The sequence below is a fragment of the Amblyomma maculatum genome, chromosome 1 (assembly GCF_055883805.1).
Source record: "Amblyomma maculatum isolate TAMU_Amacu chromosome 1, ASM5588380v1, whole genome shotgun sequence".
Taxonomy (NCBI): Eukaryota; Metazoa; Arthropoda; class Arachnida; order Ixodida; family Ixodidae; genus Amblyomma; species Amblyomma maculatum.
In genome coordinates this window covers 461,814,204-461,841,194 of record NC_139344.1, presented here as the reverse complement: position 1 = coordinate 461,841,194, position 26,991 = coordinate 461,814,204, and the positions used below count along the sequence as shown (strand labels likewise).

The 26,991-nt window shown below is 47.4% G+C and overlaps 1 protein-coding gene across 1 annotated transcript in view; it reads right to left on the bottom strand.

Moving 5' to 3' along the window:
• Positions 1-3,326: 3,326 nt before the first annotated feature.
• The window catches only part of LOC146209794 (uncharacterized), a 72,263-nt gene continuing 48,598 nt past the window's right edge, over positions 3,327-26,991 (bottom strand). Inside the window, exons 3-5 of the mRNA XM_084603811.1 lie at positions 9,548-9,615; positions 8,601-8,681; positions 3,327-5,151 (exon numbers count right to left, since the gene is read on the bottom strand). Coding sequence (XP_084459937.1) covers positions 5,015-5,151; positions 8,601-8,681; positions 9,548-9,615 — 286 coding nt within the window. The 3' untranslated portion in view covers positions 3,327-5,014. The remainder of the gene's footprint in view (positions 5,152-8,600; positions 8,682-9,547; positions 9,616-26,991) is intronic.

Below are 26,991 nucleotides of genomic sequence, written 5' to 3'. Positions count from 1 at the left end.
AAGAATATAATCAATCTTATTCCTGTACAGACCGTCTGGTGAAGTCCATGTGTACAGGCGCATCTTGTGCTGCTTAAAATGAGTATTCGCTATGGTCACGTTGTTTTCTTGACAAAACCCTACTAGCCTCTGCCCAGCTTCATTTGGCTCACCAAGACCGAACTTGCCTGTAATTCCGGATATTTCTTCACTCCCCATCTTAGCATTCCAGTCTCCTATGAGAAAAAGGACGTCTGATGTTGGATTGCGGTGTAAAAGGCATTGCAGGTCAGCATAAAATCTCTCAACGTCAGCTGCTTCAGCAGTAGTGGTTGGTGCATAAACTTGGATAACTGTTATGTTGAAAGGGTGACCTTGGATCCGAAGTGAAATCATACTTTTTTGAGGAGCAAGGTTACTTTTTAGTGAAGGCACCGCGTTTCGCGCAGACTTTACCTTATTGCTTTTCCTTGCGCTATTCATCCTTTGTTAAGAATTTCCTGACCCTTGTGCAACCCATGCTTGACCGGCTGGTCTCTTTGTGTATGTGTGCATTCCGAAGTCTTATGTTGTGCCCCCGTGTGCAACTTACTGTGACTACTGAACATCTTAGTTAACAGGAACTCATCCTGGAGTCGCGTCTATTGTGTGTAGCCCAAGTTGAGGGAGAAAGGGCGCTCGGCTAGCTGGGCACACTTCTATAATCATAGTCCTGGTGTCTGCCTGAGGGCTTTGTCCTACTGGGGTACTTTGTTGAGGGGCGAGGTGATTTGTAGGCCAAGACACCGCGTTGCGCGCAGCCCTTACCATGCTGCTTTTTCTTGCGCTGCTGACCTTCTGTTAATAATTTCGGACCCCTGTCCAGCTCATGCTTGACTGGCTGGTCTCTGTGTTTGTGGGTGGGTATATGTGCATTCCGAAGTCTTATGTTGTGCCCCGTGTACAGTTTACTGTGACCACTGAATATCTTTGTGAACAGTGAGTCATTACGTTCCACATGCAATTTGTACCTTTTGAAACGGAAAGCTAGCAAAGCTACAACAGCTAGCACAGAATCGGGTTAATTGGAGAAATATGGGAGTGGCCTTCGCCCTGCAGTGGGTATATTCAGGCTGATGATGATGATGATGATGACGACGACGATGATGATGATGATGACGAAGCGGAAAGCTTCCATACGAGAGTCGGAGCTGAGTTTCGTGTATGCTGCATGTGGTATGCCGCGACAGGGACGTCACAGCCAAGGCAAGCTGCGCAGCTACATCACCAATCTCTGCCAGCTGTTCATCGGTGTAGCTCAGCCGTCGACGTAGCTCAGTTCTGCTTCCGGCAACCGAGCTGAACGGATCGCAGGGTCATGGGCTATAACGGAGCGGCGATAGTGGCCCTTGAGGGCCGCGGAAACAGGATCGATGCAAGCGAAGATAAGGAATACCAGATTATTTTGCCTACACTGCCAACCGGTCATGTTATTTTAAGCATGGTTTTACCTCACGGTGATGTTCGAGTGAGGCCTTTCCGGGTTGAAGATTTTCGTGACGCCCTGGCCGAGTTCGGTGCACTCCCCGACGTGGTTGCGTTGGGGGCGTACCAAATCAACCATGTCTGGGCGGTTACCCTGCGGAGTGCGGAGGAAACAAAGAAGCTGCTCGCCTTCAAGGAGCTGCAAGTGAAGAAACGCCGCTGTCTTATCATCGACCAGGAAGACCAGCAGGTAAAGCTCCGGCTTCACTGGATGCTTCACGGCCGACGACGACGTCCGGACGGCGTTCGCGGCGTTTGGCATGGTGACGGAAGTCACGCGTGAGCGGGGGCTGATACAAGGCGTCAATGACAAGGGTTCTATGACAAGGACTGTCCTACTGAAGTTGAAGCCGGGCCTGAAAGTAGACGACCTGCCACATCAGGTACGCGTCGCCGGAGAGTTGGCCCTTGTCGTGGCGCCTGGACGCCCGATGCAGTGCCTTCGCTACCACGGCACCGGTCACGTGCGCCGGGAATGCAAAGTCCACCGCTGTACGAAATGTCGGCGGTACGGCCACGGAGACAACGATTGTGTACGCACTTACGCGACAGCTACGGGTGCCGCGTCAAAAGACGACACGGCGGAGCTCCTGATGGAGGTAGTGGAGGGCGATTAATCCGCAAAAGGCATTGAGGTACAGGAAAAGAAAACCGGCGCTACGGACTCTTCAGGACCTTCCAGCAGCGATGCCGGGTGGAAACCTGAAGCGGGAGAACCTGCGGGAAACCAGATGGAGGAGCCGACTGAAGGAGTAAGCGGGCCGGCACTCAAGGAAGCAGAACCAGCGTCTCTGTTTGAGCAGAACCATGACAAGAGCGCCGCCCGCTCCACCGGCGTTCCTGCCCCATCGAAGCGGCCCCACGCCCAGACCAGTGCTAAGGGAGATAAGGCGACACCTCTCAGCGTCGAGGAGCCGCCAGCAAAACCAGCTAAGGACGGCGGTCCTTGGCTGTGTTTAAATATCATAGAAAACGACAAAATTCGTGGCTTCCAATTGCAAGCTGCAGAGTTCAAGCTGCTGGCATATGTGGACGATGTGCCTGTATTCGCAGTGAATCGCAAAGGGGTAATCGAGGCCGTGTCGTCTGTAAAAGAATTCACAAAGGTTTCCGGCAGTAAAGTTAATTGGTCAAAGTCCCTGGGGCTTTGGCACGGAGAATGGCCAACGACGCCCGAGAAGTTCGCAAACATGTCCTGGGTGACAACACCCGTAAAGTACTTGGGAGTCCCACTAGATAGTTATCGCGATAGCGAATCGTACTGGAGGGCACAGACTCAAGCCATGCGGGAAAAGGTGGAGGGGTGGAAAGGGCAACAATTGTCAGTTTTCCCCAGGGCCACAGTGTGCAATATGTTTTTTTATGTCGAAGCTGTGGTACGTGATGCAAGTGTTGCATTGTGCAAGGATGAACGTACAGAGACTGCACCGGATATTTGCCATATTTGTGTGGGCAGCAGAATGGGAACGATGTAGCCGGACCAGTTTGTTTAGGCGGGTGAAGGACGGTGGACTGGGTTTGGGGCATTTATTTCTACGACAGATTGTCAGCAGATTTCTTTTTGTTCGCGATGTAAAAGATCCATTTTTGCGTACTGTGTGCCAATCAAGGCTTGAAAATGCACTGCCGGACTTTGTTGCCTCGACCGAAAGTGTATCGGGACGTAATTTTGGTTGTCGCTAGTGTGCGATTCCTGTCTGTTTGATTTTCTTATGAATATTTATCTTGTACGTTAGCAGGAAGAAGCTGTACAAGGATGTGTGTGACGTAGTTCTTCCCATACCAATGTACAGGACAGTGGAGGATCAGGACGTGACGTACTTAAGCGGGTGAAGGCGATGCAGGTGCCGTCAAATGCAAAAACTTTTTTCTTTAAGTTACACACGGAAACACTGCCAGTAAAGAAGTTCTTGGAAGGGAAGAATTTATTTTTACCTTGGGGTTCGCATTGCTTAATTTGTAAACAGCCAGAAACTATAGACCACGTTTTCCAACATTGTTGGGAAGGGGTATACTTTTGGGATATTTTACAAAGGACTTTAAAAAAGAAATTTCCATTGGACTCGCACGGTATTAGGTACTTGCCAGTAGAGAATGAGGATGGGGTGCCAATTGACCTTATTATGCTAATGGCCCTCCACTGTATTTGGCGCTCGAGAATGGCAGGATACCATTGCGATCCTGACGCACAGCCAGCACGGATCTATTTTCGGGAAGGCATGAATAGATATATTGAAATTCTGAAACTTGCTCCTGAAGCTCCCGAGTGGCTCGGAAGATTAGAGCCATTAGTGACCCTAAGAGAATTTTAGCATGACGACGCCACAACCCACCTGGCTGATTGTTGTATTAATGAATGCTCATTGTGCCCTGTAAGTGGTTTTATGTGTTGTGCCGAAGTCAGGCAATAAAGAAACAAAACAAAAAAGGTCGATGTACCTCAGTTAACTGGTATAGCACTGGACGCGACATGCAAAGGTCGTGGGTTCGACTCCCACCATCGGCGCGTTGTTCTTTCTTCCGCTTTGTATTTAATATTCTTTACCCCAATAATCACCATAGCACTAATTGTTGTCAAATACCAACAACATAACATGAACAAAAAAATCCCCAATGTTTGCCTTGGACTCGTAGACTGTCAGCTCCTTTAAACTTTAAACTAGCTCCTCCTTTCCTTTTCAATTGTTTGCATAAGAGCTTGCAAACAATTGTAAAGGTCGAAAAGGTAGCGTAAGTGGATCACACAGCTGCCGCCTTCCCTAATGATCACGTGCTACGTGGCTCTGGCGGTATAACAGGATGTGCCACATCCGCCACTAGGGATAAGGGTGGCGCTGGTGAACCCCCACAGTTTTCGGTTAGTCTTCATAAATATCAAAGCAAGCGGAAGGTTGTACAGCCGTTGATGTAGCTCAGTTGGAAGAGCACTGGGCGCGACATTCTGAGGTCGTGGGTTCGACCCCCATCGGCGCGTTGTTTTTCCTTCCGCTTTGCATTTCACATTCATTATCCCGAAAAACACAATAGCACTAATTCTTGTCAATTGCCAACAACAAAACATGAAATGAAAACCAACATTAGCCTTGGACTCGTACAATGTCACCTCCTTTAAGATCCATAATACCGAGCCCCTCATTTCGCTTTCAATTGTCTGCACGTATATATATATATATAGAAGGATTGATTATTTATTTTTAATTAGTGTGTGTGTCGTAATCACAGGCTTACGGAATAAAAATTATTGCACCATTACAGTGTTAAAGCAATGCTGGTTTTGTCCTTGCACCGCTTCTTGATAAGTTATTTTGACAATCCAAAAATACCTGTGTGTCTATGCACACATGTGCGCAGCTCTTTACATTCGATCGATGCGAAACCTTAATTAAAATTGTAAACTTTAGTGCTGCCAGCAGGACATCTTCGAAAAATGTATGAGACATTTGGTCGTAAGAGGAGTATACTGCAGGCCCAGTCTAAAAAGTGGTACATTGTGACTGTAGTTCTTGCACTGTTAGTAATCGCCTTCACCGTCTGGACACAGGTCTCTGTTATGCTGCGGAACAGTGACACCACAGATGTCCACAAAGTAGTCGATGCAATGCTGGGGCACGTTGTCCTTGACTGCTCTCTGCGCCCACAGAGTGCATTCTGAAAAGAGGGCCATGTAACAGAAATCAGGCTGGTGAAATTAGATATATGAAACCAGTTTATTATTCTGCGTTTGCAGTGTATGTCTGCTTTGTTTGAAACGTTTCAGATAATTACAGGCATGTATATTAAATACTTAAGCAAACAGAGCACACCATTCTATTCTTATTTAGATCACAGTGTTCGTATTACCTATAAAGAGACATAGTTTGTCCATGACGAAGCTTGCTAGATCACGCTGCCTTCTGCTACATACTGCCACTTGACTTCCAGTTAGAAAGAGCTTGCAAAATGTTAGGAGGCTCACGGTGCTGAAGGCTAGTTCTGTACACACTCGAAATTCAAATTGCAACAGAGTGACAATTTGTTCTTAGGTGAAACACAATTCTTGCTGTCTGAAGTCTTGAGAAATTTGCTCCGCTAACAGCATTGTCTTGCTCATAGGGAAGACATCAGTTGTAGATAAACGTGCACAAATGAATAAAAGCATTGTTGTTACATACGGAGAGCAGTATTTGCGACTAAGGCTAAACTTGTAAAATGAATCCAGAAAGACTTGTATTAGTTTGTCTGCACCACAGCGCAGAACGGACTTTCACTTCTCAACCAGATGTTATACACAAGCGTCGGCCGTACATGCATATGTACATTTCGAACTGATGCATGCCTTTGAATCCCGACACTGCACAGTCTCCGTGTGTGGAGCTCTCAAAAAACCTTTCGAATACCTTAAGCTACGCTGGGAGGTGCTGATCTCTGAGAATATTTCAACAATGACTGAGACCGAGATTCACGCCTAACGCTTTCAACAGTTTCAAACATGACGCAAACGCTTGATCGTGTATTGTGAGCAGATGACATGATATACCTCTTCAAGGTTTCAGAGCACAAAAATGCGCAAACATGTTTCGAAAGTGGTTTAAAAGGCAGTAAAAAAACAGCGAGGCGAAACACATTCAAAAGGAGTGAGTTGTGTTTACATTAGAATGCATAAGCAGCGGTACACCCCTGTTTTCCATCTGAGCAGGAGATGTGAAGCGAGACACGATTATACTATATAACAAGAGAAGGACGCCGTATTTCGCAAAATTTGAGGAAATAATACACTGCACGGAGTAAGATGAGAAGAGCTTTCTCGATTGGCACGTTGCTAAGGATTGAAGAGTCGACTGACGAGTGGCTGCAGTGTCCCTGAAACGACTTGTTTTTCATCAATAGCAATGCTGAAGCATTCCTTCTTGATGAGTGGTGTAATCAGAGCGTGTCATCAGCGCGTGCCACCAAAGTGTGTCACCAGACTATGTGCTCAAGACCTAACAGTTCAGAACAATCGTGTCCAAGCCAGAGTCAAAACATCATCGGTATCCCAGCCGAGCGCGAAAACCATTCCTCTACGCCTGCTACAATAATGTTCCGTGTCACAATAAAAGACCAGATTGAGCACAGATGGCGCACTGCCTAAGTTTGATTTAGGTATAGCCCCTGCTTTCTTTCCAAGTGTACTCGACCGACTTGTTTCCGAAAAAAACAAAAAAAATAACGATGATGCGGAGTTCCAATTTTATGGTTCTTCAATTCTGTTTTGCCGTTATGACGAATATGGGTTCGATAGAACATCAAGAAATGTTTTTGTTTTGCATTCTAGAGCTTTAAATAAAACCACAAAACAAAGGAAGGACATACAGGTATGAAACTAGCAGCTAAATATTTATTAGCAAATTAGACCGAGCAGAACACAAGATCACTTTCCACCCGTTATGTAGCCACGGCTAAATAAGACCTTGTAAAAACGCTCGTTTAAAATATTTTGAACCATTGCTTGGGATAAAATCTATAAAACTACTCAATAAATTTGGCATTTAATTCAAAGGCTTGATCAATTCAGCTGAATATAGACTAATAATAATAAAGCGACCATATACCCGCACCTTTTAGACAGCTTTATGCTGTCGAGGTCTCCCACTCCAATTTATTTCGGTTCTTTGAAGCAAACCAATAAATAGCCTTCACCTTAATTTACGCGCTCATGTGTGTGGTCGAGCTCGCTTAACATTGAAATATTTATAATACCTTGATAAAATCAAGCGAAACTAAAAATCAAAGCATCGCATTTCGTCTACATTTTTCTATAGCTTATTTCGAAAGTAGGTTGTCTAACGACAGCTACTCTTTGATTGATTTGCTTTTAAACTTTTTATCACAGATGATCAATAAAGCCCCTTTCAGGGACATCACTGGAACCGAGAAATGGTGCGATATTGTCATAAACATAATCATGTCAATATTATAACATCCTACAAGATGAAAAAAAGCTGAGTGTAAATTTTTTCTATCGACACAACGAGTAGTTAATGAGAAGAAGTATATAAAGAAGGCAAAGTACGCACACCCGAAGGTCTGACATTTTAGCTAATATACATGCTAGACACGGAGGATGGATATAAAAGTGATTTAGAGAAAGGAGGAAGAGGATGTGGCGAGCAGCAAAGTCATCGGAAACAGCTACGGGTATCTGAAAGGAGAAACTTGCGTTCATACCATATAGGGAATTGATATATAGTCTATATAGAGTACTGATATACATTATAATATATATAATAGATTGATGCATCGCTTGGCAGTGATATATAGTAATATATCTATGCCCTGCAGTATGCAAAAATTTTCAATTAAAGAAAATTTACCGTTAAAAATATTGCGGCAGCCATAAATTTTAGTGTACAAAAGTTAGCACCAGATTTCTTAATACCTCAACTGGGTGGAAGGTAAGGAAAAATATTTTTAATGCTCGAAACACATCCGTTATGAAGCCAGATTCACAATTATTTACCTCAGTGTTTGAACTATTTGGTGTTGGCATGCTCTTCTTTAATCATGTCATTAGCTGGCATGACAATATTTCTGCTGTTTCTGGATTTGTTACAAGCTAAATACCTCCCTTCATATTCCTGGTACACAGCTAGGCTATGGCGTGCGTATGGAGCTTAATAATTGCGGAGCCACCTTCTTCAGAGTAAAATTAATATAATTTTATTAACTCATCTTTGCAGCAGCATTGATATGACAGTGCTATAGGGTAGGCTGAGAAGCGCGATAGGAGAGTTTGCTTTTCATACGACCGCCAAGAAAAAGGAACGCCGCCTTCGAGCCTATGCTTTTGGAATCGCTCAGGCCAAATGAATGACTAAAAAATGAGAAAAGCGTTTTGAAGCACGAGGTTGAGACAGACGGAATGTACTAGCGCACATAAATTGTATTCAGATAGCAATAAGAAACAGCGGTGATTTGGGTACGTTTTATTAGCATACAGCTGAGGTTACATGCGCCTTACTAAGAAATTAATAAGCAATTAGGACGCGTCCTTGAAAAATTAGCGTGAAAAATTTCGCAAACATTAGAATGAACACCGAGTAGAATGATATCTCTGGAAATTTCAAAACAGAACTCACGATGTCCTTGGTATTCCAGATCGGTAATGATGCAGTTATCGTAATCCGTGTAGTAAAGTAGGCCCTCAAACTGGGTTGGATCTGGAAACATTGAGGCATGCGGAGTTGACATATGTGGCCTTTGTGTTCTCTTTACCACTGGCATAGGCCAAGTTTTGAAAGAGAAACGACTTAGAATACAGGCAGCTCCCTTGAAACAACGACACCTTTAGACATGCATGACTTAATTACAACATTCAGCATCAAACACATGAGTTATATTCCCTAACATATGCCAGGCAGCTGTCAGTTGACAGGCTACATGACCTGCGCCGATTCACCTACATGTTGCGTGATATCAGGAGGCTGCTTGATATTCCAGGTTGGCTGCAATTGTAAGCTCAGGGTGCTTCTTGCACACGCGGGAGTTTCATAAGAATCGAACGCGGAACCCTTTCATCTCGAGTCATAAAAGTCATGCTCAGTCAACGCATGTACAGATTCGTATGGCGGCTCTAATAACTGCGCCATTGCGGGCGACACAGCAATAGCGCAAAAAGAATTGGGAAGCCATTCAATGCATCGTACCTGCATCACTTTGCTACGCTCTTAAGTCATGCAAGTGCAGAGGTGGCGCAGAGGAGAACATCCGCCTCAGGGGCGAAAGGGCCGTTGTAGACCCATGAATTTTGATGATGAGATGATGCTAAAGACATCCAACATTTTTGGCTGGATTTCTAAATAATAAAGGCTGGTTCGGGCAGCCCCAGGATCTCAAGACTAGCCTTTTATTTTGGAATAAGGGATAGAGCGATACAATGAGCTGGCTGCTTTTCCATTCACTACAGTAATTTCTTATGGTATGTAGTGTACAATGAAAATGGAATTTCATCTGCTCCAGTCTACGCATTGTTTTCCATAGAAAGTACGAGTTTTGATAGGCAATCGTAAGAAATGTTTGGACTCACCATCGTCTACAGTAAATATTAGCGCTTCGGGCTCATCTCCAGCCATGACGTATAAGGTTATGGCTCCCCTGCGTATATAGGTGGCATGAGTGAAACACTTCAGGACTTCAGAAAGCTTTACAAGCACCACTGCGTAAAAATCAGGTCGCCGCAGTTTAGACTAGATGGTACCCAAAACCGACTTCAGGTGTTCCCACAAACACTTTATTGATTGTTAAGACGCTGGTTTACACTGTGGAGTCGATCAAAATACCTTGAAAAACGATTTACAACCACGCCTCAGGAAATTCCCTAACTACCGGCCAACAAAAATGAGAATAAGGTACCATACGATGTGACAATAGTTCTGAGCATCTACAGCATTTGGATGACGAGAATGCAGGTCAATCACGCCGTTGAAAATGTACGTTTTACAAGAGAAAACTTCATTGAAAGTGTCGCATGTGTACGAGACATTTTCTGTCCTTAGCGCGGGCCACCCGAAAGCTCATCCTGTTCGCAAATGCGGCTACATTGAAGGAGTTTTAGTGCCCTGTCTAAACGGATGCATGATAAAGAAGGGAATAAAGAATAATAAAGCGTCATGGAGGCTTGTAATGTCCCTGTGACGCATGCTGGTGACCTGCGTTCGATTCCAACATAGAGCACAATTTTATTTACATATTGTCATTCAATAATCTGTTAGGTGGATGCTTTAGGACCACTATGCAGTAATTAGATGTGCCTGTACGCAGATTCAAACGTCGGAGCGTCGGGAGGCTCTCCAAAGGAACCTTAAGTAATAATTTCCGTTTATTGCTTTTCGTGCCGGAAATCTCCCGTTTGAAAATGAGGACGCTATATTATATAATCTGGTAATGGCTTTGGGCCTTCATAGCATATGGAGATGCATAATGGCGGGCCGTCACGCAGGTATTGACGCAAGGTCAGTGAGAGAATGGTTTAAGGAAGCAATTCTGAGGTATTCACAACTTATGAAATTTGATGATGCGGCAGCTGAATGGGTCGCGCGCATCGAAAAATTAGTCAGTGAAAGAATAATTGGTCATATTACCTGAAACAAACACGCCTGAGATTTTCTGTGTAAATATTGTAAATTTTGAGCGCAGTTAAAGAACAGATTGACTGCGTCCACGGCTCGCACCTCGGTGGCCAAGGCTGGATGCCCACACCGAGTAGTATAGGTAAATTTGACCGTTATTGTGTCAGGGGAGTCCCGCTGAATTTGATTAAAACCTTTTTAAAGAATAGGCAGCAATACGTGGTCATTAATTCCACAGTATCAGAACTCTCTAGAACGAATATTGGTGTTCCTCAATGATCACTTTGGGGCCGATTTCTATTTTAGCATATGGACTGTATACGGTACGCTGAAGACACCAACATATCTATAAGGTTTGTCTTGTGGGGTTTAACGTCCCAAAGCAACTCAGGCTATGAGAGACGCCGTAGTGGAGGACTCCGGAAATTTCGACCACCTGGGGTTCTTTAACGTGCACTGACATCGCACAGCACACGGGTGCCTTGCTTTTCGCCTCCATCGAAAAGCAGCCGCCGAGGCCCGGATTCGATCCTGCGTCCTTTGGGAACAGTAGTCGAGCACCGTAAGCACTGCGCCACCCATGTGGGGGTATTTATAAGAGTTGAGATTTATGATGTTATTGAAACCCTGGCTCAAAGAACGCTATAAAAAGTTTTTATGGCTATAATTCAATACGGCCGAAGCGAACACAAACCTTGTCCAAACATGGCGGTGACCATTGGTCACCGCCATGTTTGGACAAGGTCTGCGAGGAAGAGAGTGCCATTTTCCCCTTGGCAAAGAAGAGGAAGATGAGAAGAAGAGGAAGTTGAGACGTGCCTGAGTGTAGAAGAGGAAGTGTTTTCCGGTTCTTCTTACAGTTGGTAGTGTGCGCGTGTGTTGTGTATCTTCTCCTGTGTTTGTGTTTGTTTGCGCCACATATCTGCATACAACATCGCACACGCACACGCAAGAACTACCGCCGTGCTGGAAGATGTCAACGCCGACTCTGTACCAAGGGTAACGGGGTATCGGACGCATCAGGAACGGCTCACATTGCCCTGGTACGGTGAGTTCTTACAGACATCGCAACTGTTTAACATCTGCGCAATATCGGATCTCCGTCCGGACCAAAATATTAGCTGTCGAGCCCTTGCTTCACTTTTATTCAAGACCAAATGGACCCCCTCATGTAGACGCCGAAATATTTCCGCCCTCATCGACTTTGGGATGACTACTATTGTCCCCATTAACACAATTCCTTCAATGAGAGACACCTCTGTAGCGAATGGCTTCATACGGCCAACTAGATCACCAATATCTGTTAAATAACGCATCACTTACTACAGATCAGGATTCCTTGCAGTGGCCTGAACAAGTTGATTTATTGTTTTGCTGCTCACCGGATCTGTGACCACTCCAACTGCCCGCACCTCTACATCATCGGAGAAGTCATCGATGTACTCCATTTCCTTTGGCAACGATCTTGACTGCACGTCAGCGAGCAGTACCTCTTTTCCTGGTGCAAATTTAAGGGAATAATCGTACTTCAGCATGCGTAACAAAAACCTTCGAAGCCTCGGCGGCATATAGCCGATTCCTTTCTCCGCTATCGCTAGGAGTGGGCGATTGTATGTTTTAACTATGAGGTTTCCAAAGTTTCGCCCCCAAGTGTAATTCTAATGGCTTCTTTTTCTATTTGCGAGTACCTTTGTTCAGTTTCAGTCATGACACGCGATACGTAGGCCGCCGGTCGCCAGCTATTCCCTTGATGCTGCACAAGCGCACCTCCTACGCCATTTTTTTTTGATGCATCCGAACTGACTTTCGGTTCTTCAGCTGGATTGAAAATTGCCGGCACAGGTGTGCTACTTAAAGCACTACAAAGAGCGGCCTACTCAGCGGCATGGCTCTCTGTTCACTGAAATTCTATGTCCTTTTCGATAAGATCTCGCAACAGCTTGGCCTTTCCAGCAAGATGCGGAATATACCCCAAAATTTGATGAACCGCCGTCTTATCAGTTCTGTGTGTCATATCGGAAAATTAAGCTCTGAACGTAGGATTGGGCTTTTTCCCGTCCTGGCTGATGATGTTACCCAAGATTCTCACCTCTGTGCTCGCCAATTTGTATTTGTTCGCATTTAAAGTCAGGCCAGCTTTGGTAATTCTAATGTTCCACGAAGGCGCTCATCGTGTTACTCCCGTGTTGTAGCCCAATTCAGTATGTCATCTATATACACGCGAACGCCTGGAGCTCGGTCAAATATCTCGGTCAATGTTTTTGGGAACACCTCCGGTGCTGAAGCAATCCCAAACGGCAGTCTCAGGTAGCGATACCGCCCGTAAGGTGTGCAAATGTGCAAATGTTTGAGGTGGCCTCATCCAATGGAATCTGATGAAACCTTCAACTTGCATCTAGGCGGGAGAAGTATTTAGCGCCAGCGAGCTCCTCCTCAATATTGATAAAAGCCATAGTTGATGACGAAGCGGAGACAATCAGTGGCTAGTAGGCGTAGACGATGAAGTGGTTGCTGGTTGGCGTAGACGACGAAGTTGGTTGCCTGGAACCGCGCTCAGACCGCTGCTCGGACCACTCTCAGACTTCGGCAGTCGTCTAGGCTCAGGGCGTTGCCTGGACGTGGGTGGCGACCTTCGAGCGAGTGGCTCGGTACAACGGCTGTAGTAACGAGCGAAAGCTCAATAATCTTTACTCCGCCCTAGATTCGAAAACCACGAGGGCGCCCTTACCACCTGACAAGCATTTTGCCGTGAACCTCTGACCACCTTCCCCGACGCCGACCGCTGCGAGAAAGCTGAAGCTGCACTTCAGTCCAGAAACCAGCGGCCAAATGAAAGTGTGTGCATGTTCATGCGTGGAGCTAAGCAGGAGCTGTTTGCGGGCCTCGTTCGCAGTCCACCGCGTGCCGTTGCTGAATTCCTCGCGGAGGCAACCACCATGGAAACGACGCTCTAACAACGGGACCGGCAGTACAACCGAGATGTCAGCAGCCTGGCCCCAGATGGTTTTTCGTCGTGCCATGGAGGCGGTGTCGATGCCTTATGTGACCTCATTCGGTCGGTTGTTCGAGAGGAAGTCCAACGTTTCCGTCTGCCTCAGAGTGCGCCAGTGACGTCACTGACCGAAGTCGTCAGAGATGAAGTACGCCAGGCTGCTCGTAAATTCCCGGTCACCAACGTACTGCAGTGCGTCGACGAAATGCCCACGCACATATTCGTTGTTCTTCAGGCAGCTGCCTACGATCCTGTCGCTACCATGCCTCCACGGGTCGACGACAAACGAACGTACGCGTTCGTTGCACGTCAAGCAGCTGCCTGTGGTCCTATTGACCCGACACCGGTGTTTAGCCACATCAGTCCTTATGACGCATCGGCTCAAGCTGTGGTGCCTGTTCCACGCCCTCGCAAGTCGGACGTGTGGCGTAGGCGGGACCGCAGGCCAATCTGCTACCACTGCGGGGATGCCGGTCACCTTTACCGTGCATGCCCGTATCACCGAGTGGGACTTCGCGGCTTCGGACCCGATGCGCCCTGTCCACGGTCCACGGAACGGTGAACGGCCACTCGAAATTGAAGCTTATCTGTCGGCCCGTCAGAGGCCTGGGAGATACAGGCGCTATGACTCAGGATCGTCATCTCCGCTGCGGTACCGTTCTCCAAGCTCTCGCAGGGACGCCAGCAATACTGAGCGGCGTTCTCCCAGTCCACACCAGGAAAACTAATTCCAGGGGTCTCCGGAGGCAGGGCCGCTTCTGCCGGATAAATTGAAGATCATCCGCCGCCGATACACCGATACGCTGATTTCTCACAGGGGCAGGGTAGCGACAACATCCGACGCGCTACTTTGATTTGTGCGTGACACATGACGCAACTGACTCGATCGCTTTAATTGACACCGGTGCAGACTATTCAGTTATGAGCCACGCCCTCGCCCAGGAATTGAGCAAAGTTGTGACGCCATGGTTGGGCCCTAGTATTCGCACGGCTGGAGGTCACCTCATTAGCCCGGCCGGAAGGTGCACAGGCCGGATTGGCATCCGCGGTTTCGTCTACGTCGGAGAATTCGTTGTCTTGCGCGAATGTTCGAGAGATTTGATTCTGGGGCTCGACGTTCTCCAAGCGAGCGGTGCTGTGATCGACCTACACGAGGCGCGAGTCACATTCTCGACTAAACGGAGTGGCACGCTTGGATACTCGCGATCCCTGTAGCCGTGCTCTGCGTATTGTGGGGGATGATGTCACGGTGCCACCACGGTGCAGTGTCGTAATGCGCGTGCAGAAGGACCTATTTCATGACTTTGAGGGCATGGCGGAGGGTCATATCCCGCTGCTGCTTGAGAGGGGTCTCATTGTTGCCCAAGGTCTCGTCCACCTACGGGATGGCTGCACTACCGTTCTGCTCACCAACTTTTCGAACGAATTTCAGCACCTCGTCAAAGGCACGGTGATCTCCTTCCTCCAAGATGTCGCGGAGTTTCCAAATTTGTGAACAGTGGAAGAAATCCTTCAAGACGACACTGGACCTCGCCACATTCTGCCACCTGTCGAAATAAACACCGAGTTATCGTCGGCTCAGAAGGGTCTGCTTTCGGCTGCCTTGGCAGATTTTGCAGACTGCTTCGCAACGTCTTCCAAAGTGGGCCGAACTCCGGTCGCCAAGCACCGTATAATAACAGAGGAGACCACGCGCCCCGTATGCCAACGCGCATACCGCGTTTCTCCAACGGAACGACCAGCGATTGAAAGACAAGTCACCCAAATGCTTTCCGACGATGTCATTCAGCCGTCTACAAGCCCGCGGGCTTTGCCGGTTGTTCTCGTCAGAAAGAAGGACAACACTCTGCGGTTCTGTGTCGATTTCAGAAAGCCTAATCTCGTCACTAAAAAGGACGTTTACCTACTTCCCCGCATAGACGAAGCAATCGATCGACTGCGAGATGCCCGATACTTCTCGTCGTTAGACCTAAAAAGTGGGTACTGGCAAATAGAAGTGGATGAGAGAGACCGGGCGAAGACGGCTTTCGTGACACCCGATGGCTTGTATGAGTTTAAGGTGCTACCGTTCAGCCTATGTTCGGCACCGGGCACGTTCCAACGCATGATGGACACCGTTCTGTCCGGTTTAAAGTGGCAGTCGTGTTTGGTTTACCAGGACGATGTCGTCATATTTTCGACCACCTTCGACCAACACCTAGAGAGGTTACGCCTAGTGTTAAAAGCTCTCCGAGACGCCAACCTGACAATCAAACCAGAGAAATGTCACTTCGGCTTTGAGGAACTTCGCTTCCTTGGTCACGGGGTCAGCGCAAAAGGTGTTCGACCGGACCCTGAAAAGACAGCTGCCGTTTCTGGTTTTCCGCACCCTACTGACAAGAAAGCTGTTCCACGGTTCTTAGGTTTGTGCTATTACAGACGCTTTGTACGAGACTTTTCGCACATCGCGGAACCGCTAACCACAGTGACTCGAGATGACACGCCGTTCCTGTGGGGAAGTGAACAAGAGGCCGCTTTCCTTGAGCTTCGCAGCCGCCTACAGAATCTCCCGATACTAGGCCATTTTGACGAAAATGCCGCAATTGGCGTTCACACTGATGCCAGCAACGTTGGGGCTGGTGCAGTACTAACTCAGTGGCAAGACGGTGCAGAATGGGTCATCGCTTACGCGAGCCTAACACTTATCCGCTCCGAAACCAAATATTCAACAACTGAGAAAGAATATCTGGCGGTAATATTGGCCCTCACCAAGTTCCGACCATACCTCTACGGCCGACCTTTCCGCGTTATAAGCGACCATCATTGATTATGCTGGCTCACGAGCCTCAGAGACCACTCAGGACGATTGGCTAGATGGAGCCTTAGATTACAAGAGTATGATGTAACAGTCGTATACAAATCAGGACGGAAGCGTCAGGAAGCTGACTGTCTGTCGCGCTCGCCCATCGCCATATGTCCAGAAGAAACGGGCGATGATTTTCCCTTTCTGGGGGCTATTAGTACAACCCAAATGGCACAGCTGCAGAAAATGGACCCAGAGTTAGCGTCACTCGTCGACTATCTGCAGGGCTTCGACGCCCGTATTCCCCGTGTTTTCCAATGTGGGCTTCAAACGTTCAGTCTGCGTGGTAACGTGCTCTACAAGCGAAATTTTGCTAACAGTGAAGAGACGTTTCCCCTTGTTGTGCCCTCCGAGTTGCGCAGAGATATACCGAGTGCCTGTCATGATGAACCCACCGCCGGCCACCTGTGGGTGAGCCGTACATTTGCACGAATTCGTCAAAAGTATTATTGGCCCAGGTTACTCCCATCGGTGCAGGCCTATGTACGCTCATGTCGTGACTGCCAACGACGGAAGTCTCCGCCATTGAAACCCGCTGAATTTCTCCAGCCTATTGCTCCGCCGAAGATCCCTTTCCATCAAGTGGGCATGGATCTTCTCGGTCCTTTTCCGAAGTCCTCGTCTGGCAACCATTGGGTAGTCGTCGCGACAGACTACCTAATACGGTACGCAGAGACCGCGTCCCTTGCTAAAGGTACTGCAGCCGAAGTTGCTCAGTTTTTCGTTCAAACCATTGTCCTACGTCATGGCGCCCCCGCCGTGGTATTCACTGATCGTGGAACAGCTTTTACGGCTCGCCTAATCCGGTTGGTGATGTCTCTGACTGACACTAGCCATCGACGTGCGACGGCGTATCCCCCTCAGACCAAAGGGAGCGCCTCAATCGCACCCTCACCGACATGATTTCTATGTATGTGGACGCAGAACATCTCACCTGAGATGCGCTTTTGCCCTATATAACTTCGTCGTCCACGCACGTCGTCCACGGCTTCGACAGAACGCACTACCAGTCCTAGCGACTCAGTTGCCTGTAGTCCTAGTATTGCCTCGTTGATCTTCTTCACAATGAAGAAGGTGAATGTCTCAGTCTTGTAGTTCATGACCACTAATAAGGTCGCCATCCCAAAGTGTTTAGTCACATCCCCACTGTACGATCGAAGAATGGAGGTGCTTGGCTGCTGTGATGTCTCTGCTTTGCACTTAAGAAACACCGAATAAGGCAGAAAGTTTACCTGAGACCCAGTGTCCACTTTGGAAACAGCATTCTGGTTGGCACACTTTGGCTTCCACCATCCAATCAGCTGTCCTTTCAATAATGCAGATGCTGAAATTTTGGATTTTGGAGCTGTCCTCCTCCTGAGCTACCGCACTGACTGAAGGCTCTTCCTGGCATCTGGCTAAAAAATGATTAGCCCCTCTGCACGCAAAACATGTCTTTCCAAACGCTGGACACTTGTTCCGCTCCTGCCTCTGAGTGCATCTGCTGCATCGGAATCTGGACGATGTTTCACCGTAGCCACTTGCCTTTCTATTTGGACCTAAGACTCATTCTGTCGGGCTGACACTTCAGCAGCTTTACAGATCTCTTCTGCCTTAAGCAGCGTAAGGTCTTTTATGGCTTGCTTTCTCAGGTAGCGCACAATATGTTCAAAGGGTTTGGCTTTTGCCTGGATTCTTGTATGAAACACATATATCTCATAAACTTCATTCTGCACTTCTTGGCAGTAAATTTAAAACTTTTTATGGCTGTTGTATAGTCATCTTCGCTCTCTTCCTCCGAAAAAGGGGAGTTAATAAATATCTTAAGGGCGTCGTAGTTAGCAACACTCAGCAGCAGAGCCGTCTTAGCCGCTTGTGTCTTTGGTTGCTTGGTCCACGCTGAAGCATTCAGGAAGGCCTCGAACTTCTGTCCAAACAGCGTCCACTTCTTTGCTATGTTCTCTGGCAGAATAAGTTGGTCGGCTTCTTGAGTTGCTCCATCCTCCCTGACGGTTAGCGACGTCTTTTTGTTTCTTCTTTAAGGCATTTCTTGAAACGCCAACAGCCGGTTCCCTTCTAGCATCCCGTTACAGTAAAGAGAGGTCAGAAACAAATGCGCGTTTATTGAGTGAAGCTGTGCTTTTCTAAAGAGGCTCATCGATACAGGCATGTGTTAGCGTCTGCGGCAGCGTTCGCTGCAGACTGTCGCTGGCAAGCACTGCGCATACGCATCTTCTAAACACACACACACACACACACACACACACACACACACACACACACACACACACACACACACACACACACACACACACACACACACACACACACACACACACACACCTTATATTCTGTAGGAGCTTCGCAAATGTACGTGCATAAGCTTGATTCTTGATTGGCCTCAAAAGTTGGGATTACTGAGTGTTGATTACTTAATGCGTACTCTGCGTGAAAAAAAAATGAGTGTTAGGGATATTATTAGATTCATAGAGAAGTGTGTTCATAACTGAACGCCAAATAAGAAATGTTTTCGCGACCTTTCACCGATTTTGCCTGCCTTTCGTTTCCTCTATCTCATTTTGCATCGCTGAAAGTTTTACAGCTAATACTGGGACGTTGGGGAGGGTCTACTTGACAGATAACAGCTTTTTGTGCTTTCGTGCTTCTGGGCTTTCGAGCTCTGGATATATTTAACATACTATTTCTCCGACGCAATGGGAGCGTATTCTTGGTTTGATATTTATGCGTGCATTCTGAGGAAGAATAGTTATGGACTTTGGGGCCAAACCTTATCAATTAAGAAATGTGATGAGCCGCTAATACGGTTTTATTTTCATAATTATTGTGCAAAATGAGGTGTTCTGTTCAAATCGAATTCTCTCCTGTGAAAGCTAAGAAAGGAGAAAAGAAGACGTGAACCGATTTTTAAACTCCTTTTGCCCCAGCGGAACACCTGCGGAAAGAGTAAAGATCGGCTAATGGCAGACTGAAGACTAACCTCCTATCATTGATCATGATTCAGGAAACTATGTTCCGGTTTCTTTCCAAACGCGTCATGCTGCCATGCATTTCATCAGACTAGTGCACAAAAGACTAAAATGAAACTATGCGTGAAATTTGGTGCAATCGATAGCTCTCCGGTACAATTATGATATTGTTTTCGAGCGGAGGTTGTAACGTCTCCAAAGAGCTTTCGTCAAGCCGTTTACAGTGCAATGTGCCTCTCAAGTATGGCAACCCATAAATTGTTTTCTTTTCATTAACGAAACAAAAGAATTTATACTGCAAAAGTGGGGGCTCCTGCTCTTTCAGCACTGGTTAAAACATTGTGAAGCCCAGACATGGAGACAAGAGAAGCTGAGGTCGATGAAGAAGCGGCTCGTGCTGGGACAACAGAAAATGAGGTCGACGAAGAAGCGGCTCGTACTGGGACTCGCAAGTGGACACAGCTGGGTCTTCAACGCTAATCTTGCGTCAACTGAAATCTCGCTTGTAACATCTTGGTGAGAGACGCTGGGTACACGGTCACCAGAAACCCCGAAGACAGATTCCCAGCTTGAACCGCGCCGAAGTCGCCGTCTTGCCGCCATCTGAGCCTACATGATCATCATCATCATCATCAGCCTGACTATACAAACTGCAGGGCGAAGGCCTCATCCATATTTCTCCAATTAATCCGGTTCCGTGCTAGCTGCATCCACTTGACCACTGCGAACGTCTTAACCTCACCCGCCCACCTAACTTTCTGCCGCCCCATGCTACGCTTTCCCTCCCTTGGAATCCCGTTTGTTACCCTAAGCGACCATCGGTTATCCTCTCTTCCCACGACATGTCCTCCCCAGGCCCATTTCTTCTCCTTAATTTCCACTAGAATGTCAGTAACTTGAGGTTTTTCTCTGACCCACTCTGCACGCTTCCTATCTCTTAATGTTACCCCTTACCATGTTTCGTTCCATAGCCCTCTGGGTTGTCCTCAACTTAAGTATAACTCTCTTGGTTAGCCTCCACGTTTCAGCCCCATAGGTGAGTACAGGTAAGCTGCAACGTTGTATACTTTCCTCTTGAGCGATACCGGTAAGCTACTAGTCATAATCTGTGAGTGCTTGCCGAAGCGCTACATTCCAGTCTTATTCTTCTTGTTATTTCCTTTCCAAGGTCCGGATCTGCGGTTACTACCTGTACTAAGTAGACATATTCGCCTACTACTTCCAGTACTTCGCTACCTAATGTAAACTGCTGTTCCTTCCCGAGGCTGTCGAACATTACCTTAGTCTTCTGCATATTGATTGTCAAGCCTACATTTCTACTTTTCCTGTCTAGGTCATCAATCATTATTTGCACTTCATGCCCCGAATTGCTTAGCAAGGCAATGTCATCAGTAAATCGCAGATTGCTGAGGTATCCTGCATCTAACCTTATTCCTAGCTGCTCCTATTCCAAGTCTGAATACTTCCTCAAAGCAAGTTGTGAATAGTACTGCGGAGATTGTGTCTCCTTGCCTAACACCTTTCTTTATGGGAGTTTTGTTACTTTTTTTATGCAGAACTATGGTTGCTGTGCAGCCACTATATATAACTTCCAGCACTTTCACGTACGGAACATACCCCCTAATTTCGCAATGCCTGCATCACCGCTGATTTTTCAACTCAGTCATATTCTTTTTCGTAATCAATGAATGCTATGTATAAGGGCTGCTTATATTCCGAGCATTTTGCTATCACCTGATTGATGGTATGGATATGATCAATAGTAGAGTACCGTTTCCGAAAACCTGCTTGATTATTTGCCTAATTGCAGTCTAAGGTTGTCCTGATTCTATTAGCGACCTTAGTAAATACCTTACACGTGACAGACAGTAAGCAGATTGGTCTTTAATTTTGTGGGTCCTTAGATTTGGATTGTGGGGTTTAACGTCCCAAAGCGACTCAGGCTATGAGAGACGCCATTGTGGAAGACTCCGGAAATTTCGACCACCTGGGGTTCTTTAACGTGCACTGAAATCGCACAGCACACGGGCGCCTTGCTTTTCGCCTCCATCGAAAGGCGGCCGCCGAGGCCGGGATTCGATCCCGCGTCCTTGGGAACAGTAGTCGAGCGCCGTAACCACTGCGCCACCCCGGCAGGGCTGAGGGTCCTTAGAGTCACTTTCTTATGATTGAGGATAATGTTTGAATTCTTCCATGGTTCCGGTACCGTCAATGACACCAGGCACTGCGTATACAGGGTGGCCAGTTTTTCTAGCACGATATCCCCCCGTCCTTTAGCAAATCTGTAGTTATTTGATCCTCTCCAGCTGACTTCCCCCTTTTCATAGTTTCTAATGCTCTCTTGACCTCGTCCTTCGTCACTGGTGGAACGTTTGTTTTTCCCTGCCGCTAATAACGTTACAGTCCTGACTACTTTGGCTACTGTAGAGATCTGTATAGAACTCCTCGGCTACTTTGACTATCTTGTCCATATTCGTGATGACGTTGCCCGCCTTATCCCTTATCGCAAACATCTGGTTTTTGCCTATGCCCAATTTCTTCTTTACCGCTTTAAGGCTTCCCCCGTTCTTTACAGCATGCTCAATGTTCTCCATGTTATACTTCCTTATGTCGGCCACCTTGCGCTTGTTCATTAGCTTTGATATCTCGGCCGATTCGATCTGGTGTGTTGGATTGGAAGCTATCATACTCTGGCGTTTCTTAATCAAGTCTTTCGTTTCCTTAGACATCTTACCGTATCCTCTCCAACTATCCTACCGCCTACTTCTACCGCACATTCAGTAACGATATCTCTTAAATTATTGTTCATTCCTTCTAGAGTAATGTCGCCATCCTCAGTTAGAGCTGAATATCTATTGTCTAGCGAGATCCTGAATTCTTCTGCCCTCCCTTTCACCGCTAATTTGTTGATGGATTTCTTTCTTAGTAAGAATTTGTTGCGTTCCTTTTTCAGATTTAGGCTAATTCGGGACCTCACCATCCTGTGGTCACTGCATCGCACTTTCCCGATTACCTCTACATCCTGCACAATGGCGGGGGTTGAACACATTATGAAGTCGATTTCATTTTTAGTCTCTCCGTTAGGACTTTTCCATGTCCATTTGCGGTTCTTCCGTTCGCTGAAGAAGGTATTCATGATTCGTAAGTTATTGCGCTCTGCAGACTCAACTAGTAACTCCCCCTTGCTATTCCTAGAACAAATGCCATAGTCACCTACTGCCTGGTCTCCTGCCTGCTTTTTCCCTACCTTGGCATTGAAGTCGCCCATTAGTACAGTATACTGCGTCTTTACTTTTCGCATTGCCGATTCCACATTTTCGTAGAAGCTTTCAACTGCCTGGTCATCATAACTACATGTAGGTGCATAGGCCTCTACAACCTTCAGTTTATATACCGCTTATTAAGCCTAATTACGATGACTGCCACCCTCTCATTAATACTATAGAATTCATCTATATTACCCGCAATATACTTATTGACAAGGAAACCTACTCCTAGTTGTCGCCTCTCTGGTAAGCCTCGACAACACAGTACATGGCCATCCTTCAGTACAGTATATGCCTCATTCGGCCTCCTAATCTCAATAAGCCCTATGACATCCCATTTCATACCCTCTAGTTCCTTTAACAGCACTGCTAAACTAGCTTCACTAGCTAGGGTTCTAACGTTAAACGTTGCCAGGGTCAGTTTCCAATGACGGCCTGTCCAGCGGAGCCAGAAGTTCTTAGCACCCCCTGCTGCGTCACAGGTCTGACCGCCCCGTGGTCAGTTGTTTCGCAGCCGCTGGTGACTGAGGGCCGGGGTTTTATGGAGCTTATCATGAGAGGTTGCGGCCAATTACTGCACCATGGTGGCCAACTCCTGTTTTGGTGAGGGAGTGCATTGCCGGAGGTGTTCACCTGCATCAGGTCGCACCTCGCACCTGTTTATTCAATTCCATCGACACGTGGATTTTTTTTTTTAAATCCGGTGGGGAATTGTCCGGCACCGAGATTTGAACCCTGGTCCTCTTCATGCGAGGCGGACGTTCTACCGCTACGCCACCGCTGCACGAGCGTACGATGACTGTTAACACCGACCCTCTGAGGTTCGTGCTTAGCAGCTTATGGCAGCATACCCGGGAGCCGCGTTCATTCACGGGCTCATCCAGCAAATACGCGGATGATTGGCTCACTCACTACCAGCGGATGAGCCATTACAATAAGTCGGACTTTTCCGCCCAGCTAGCTAACGTAGTCTTCGCGCTTAACGGCACAGCCCTCACGTGGTACGGCAACCACGAGGACACTTCTACCACCTGGGACTGCTTTCTGGTAGGTATAAAAAGTGATTTGGAGATTCTGAGGCGAAGAAGCTAGCTGAAGAAGCGCTCTCTCAAAGAGCTCAGCATCCTGGAGAAACGTGCACCAAATACATCGAGGAAGTCTTGAAGCTGTGTAAGCTTGTCGATGCTCACATGAATGAAAAAGACAAAGTTGGCCATCTGCTTAAAGGGTTTGCCATAGATATTTATAATTTCCTTATCAGCAAATCAAGCCTTGATTCAGTGGCTGACGTGATCCAGCATTGCCGCACGTTCGAGACGCTGAAAATGCGTCGGATAATATCCAAGTTCGGACGTTTGGCTGGCGTTACGTCGGTAGCCGCTGTTGACGCTGCTGACGTAACATCATCTGGTGATCTGGCCACCACAATCCGTCAGCTCATTCGCGAAGAAGTGAGCCGATCCCTAGAACTAGCTTGGGGCTCCTCAGCGCTGCCCTCGTCGCATCCGCCGTGTCCGCTGCCTACAACCGCCTTTAATGCAGCGGGCTTCGTTAATTCAGCGGACTTCGATGAATACATGGGACCGCAGCAGCGTCGACAGAGCAACATACAGATAACAACCCCAAGGCAACGGGCCCGCTACTACCAGCCGACACATACCCGGTATGAAAACAGTCGACGCGACGCCCTCAGTTGCGACTACCTGCCTGCGCCACCTTAACGCAGACCTCCTGTGTGCTATCGCTGCGGCGCACCTGGCCACCTCTCAAGATCATGCTCCCGCCGTCAAACATTGCGTTACGGCTACGACTCCATGAACTACCCTTAGCAACAGGGTTACAATCCTGTCTTTCCTCGTCGTTCGCGTTACCCTCCTGATTCCGGCGACCCGTGGCAAGCACCTTTGCGGGATATTTCAGCAGCATGACACCACCTCCAGCTTCTCGAGCGCGCCGTTCTCCATCGGCCCGGCGCCGCTCACCGCCGCCAGAAAACTAGTCGGCGCGACCGATAGGGTTGAAGTCGCTGTACGTTCGCTGTTACAAGAGATACCCCCGGCTGGGCTGATGTTACGGAACAAGTTCATCCACGTTTTAGTGGTGTTGTTCCTGTGATGGCTTTAGTTGATACCGGGCCCACCATATCAGTAATAAGTTCTTCATTTAAGCGTCGCCACGGAAGAAAAGTGTTATTTAAGTGGGATAAAAGTGTTCAGTTTTGTGGTGCGAGTGGCGAACCATTTCTAGCTGTTGGGGTGTGCTGTGTTAAAGTTTCTTTGGGATGGTAAAGTGTTCCGTGCGGAAATGGCAGTGCTCGCCAGATCAACACACGACGTCATCCTTGGGCTCGACTTTTGAAGATATGTGGTGTCAATGTCGACGTCCAAGCTGACGAGCTTAGCGTCGGCAAATGTGTTACCCCTGGTTTGATGAAAGGCTCGGGTTGTGATGTGAGTGCGTTGTGTTTGTGAAGATACGGTTGTGCCACCATCGTCGGCTGTCTATGTACAGGTTTTCTGCCTCGACGCCACCCTGGACATGTCTGAAGCGACTTTAGAGCAGCTGCAGTTCACCTGCATCAAGAAAAATGTCTTGATTCCTCACACCATGGTGTCTGTTGCCAAAGGCCGCACTGCATTCTTGGCAATGTATCACTCTACGAAACCTATCATTCTTCCCACTGTTTGAAACTTGCATCCTGCAGTAATGACCCACCAATATCTGTTGACTTGATTACCGACGCCGTAGACAAAGCAGTGACTGATATCCAAGATGAATTGTGATTGCTTCGAATTATTGACCCCTCGCTCTTAACGAAGGAGCACCGTGCACTGCTGGGCATTCTAGGGCGACTCTCCTCCTTTTTTTACTTTTCCCAACCAGGTGGCCCAACTTTAATTCCTGTTTCACCTATCCTACACAGGATCGACCCTGGCGCCTCGCATCCGATTCGACAAAAGCCCTATGAAGTGTCACCGTCTGAACGAAAGGTGATAAATGAACAAGTCATCGAGATGTTAACGATATGTGTTATCCAAGAGTCGTCGAGTCCTTGGGCTGCTCCAGTGATTCTTGTCAGGAAGAAGGATGGCACATGGCGTTTTTGCGTTGACTACCGTCGTCTAAATGCAGTCACTAGGAAAGACATGTACCTCTTCCTCGTATAGATGACGCCATTGACTGTCTTTTTTCTGCCTCCTACTTTTCCACCGTTGATCTCAGATCTGGCTGTTGGCCAATACCTGTCCACCCGGAGGACAGAGAGAAAATGGCATTTATCACACTCAATGGCCTTTACAAATTGAATGTAATGCCATTCGACCTCTGTAATTCACCCGAAACCTTCGAACGATTCATGGACACGATACTCCGCTGTTTAAATGGGGGGTGTTACTTGGACGATGTCGTGATTTCCGGAAAGATGTTAAACGAGCACAATGAACGTTTAGCTCTTGTGATCCTGATTATGTGCAAAGCTGGCTTCGTGCTGAACTCAAAGAAGTGTAGTTTTGGAGCACGCCAAGCGCTAGTTCTAGGACATATCGTCGATAAAGAAGGCATCAGACATGATCCCGCAAAGACAGCAGCGGTTGCCTCTTTCAAGCCACCCCAGACGGCCAAAGAACTACGGGGTTTCCTGAGTTTGTGTTCGTATTTTCGCTGTTTTATTCACCGTTTGCTGAGATCGTACACACCCTAAAAAGCCTCCTTCATAGAGATGTAGCTTTCGAGTGTACACCTGAGCTAGATTCCGCCTTCCACCACTTGAAATTTCTTCTTACGTCGCAACCTGTGCTCCGCCAATTCAATCCTTCAGCGCTCACAGAAGTGCATACGGACGCAAGTGGTGTTGGAATTGGCGCGGTTCTTGTCCAGCGCTGCGAAAGCAAAGAGCACGTCGTGGCGTACCCGAGTCGCTCCCTTAGTAAGCCGGAGCGCAATTATACTGTCAATGTCAGGTATGCCTCGCTGTCGTTTTCGCCATACAACGCTCTCGCTCGTATCTTTATGGACGCCCGTTTACCGCTGTCACAGATCACCATGTCCTCTGCTGGTTAGTTAATCTCAAGCATCCGTGTGGTCGACTTGCACGATGGGCCATACGGTTACAAGAGTCTATGTGACTTTACAGTCACATAGAAAACTGGCCGTAAGCACGCTGATGCAGACTTTTTCACGCCTTCCTCTTCCTACGACGAAGACTGACGCCGATGATTTCGAGAAATGCGTCGCGTCGGTGTCAAAGCTTTTCCTGACATCTCCAAGTTTATAGAAGAACAACAAAGAGATCCCACTTTGGAACCTCTTTTCGCAGCGGCTCAAGATCGGTCAGGTA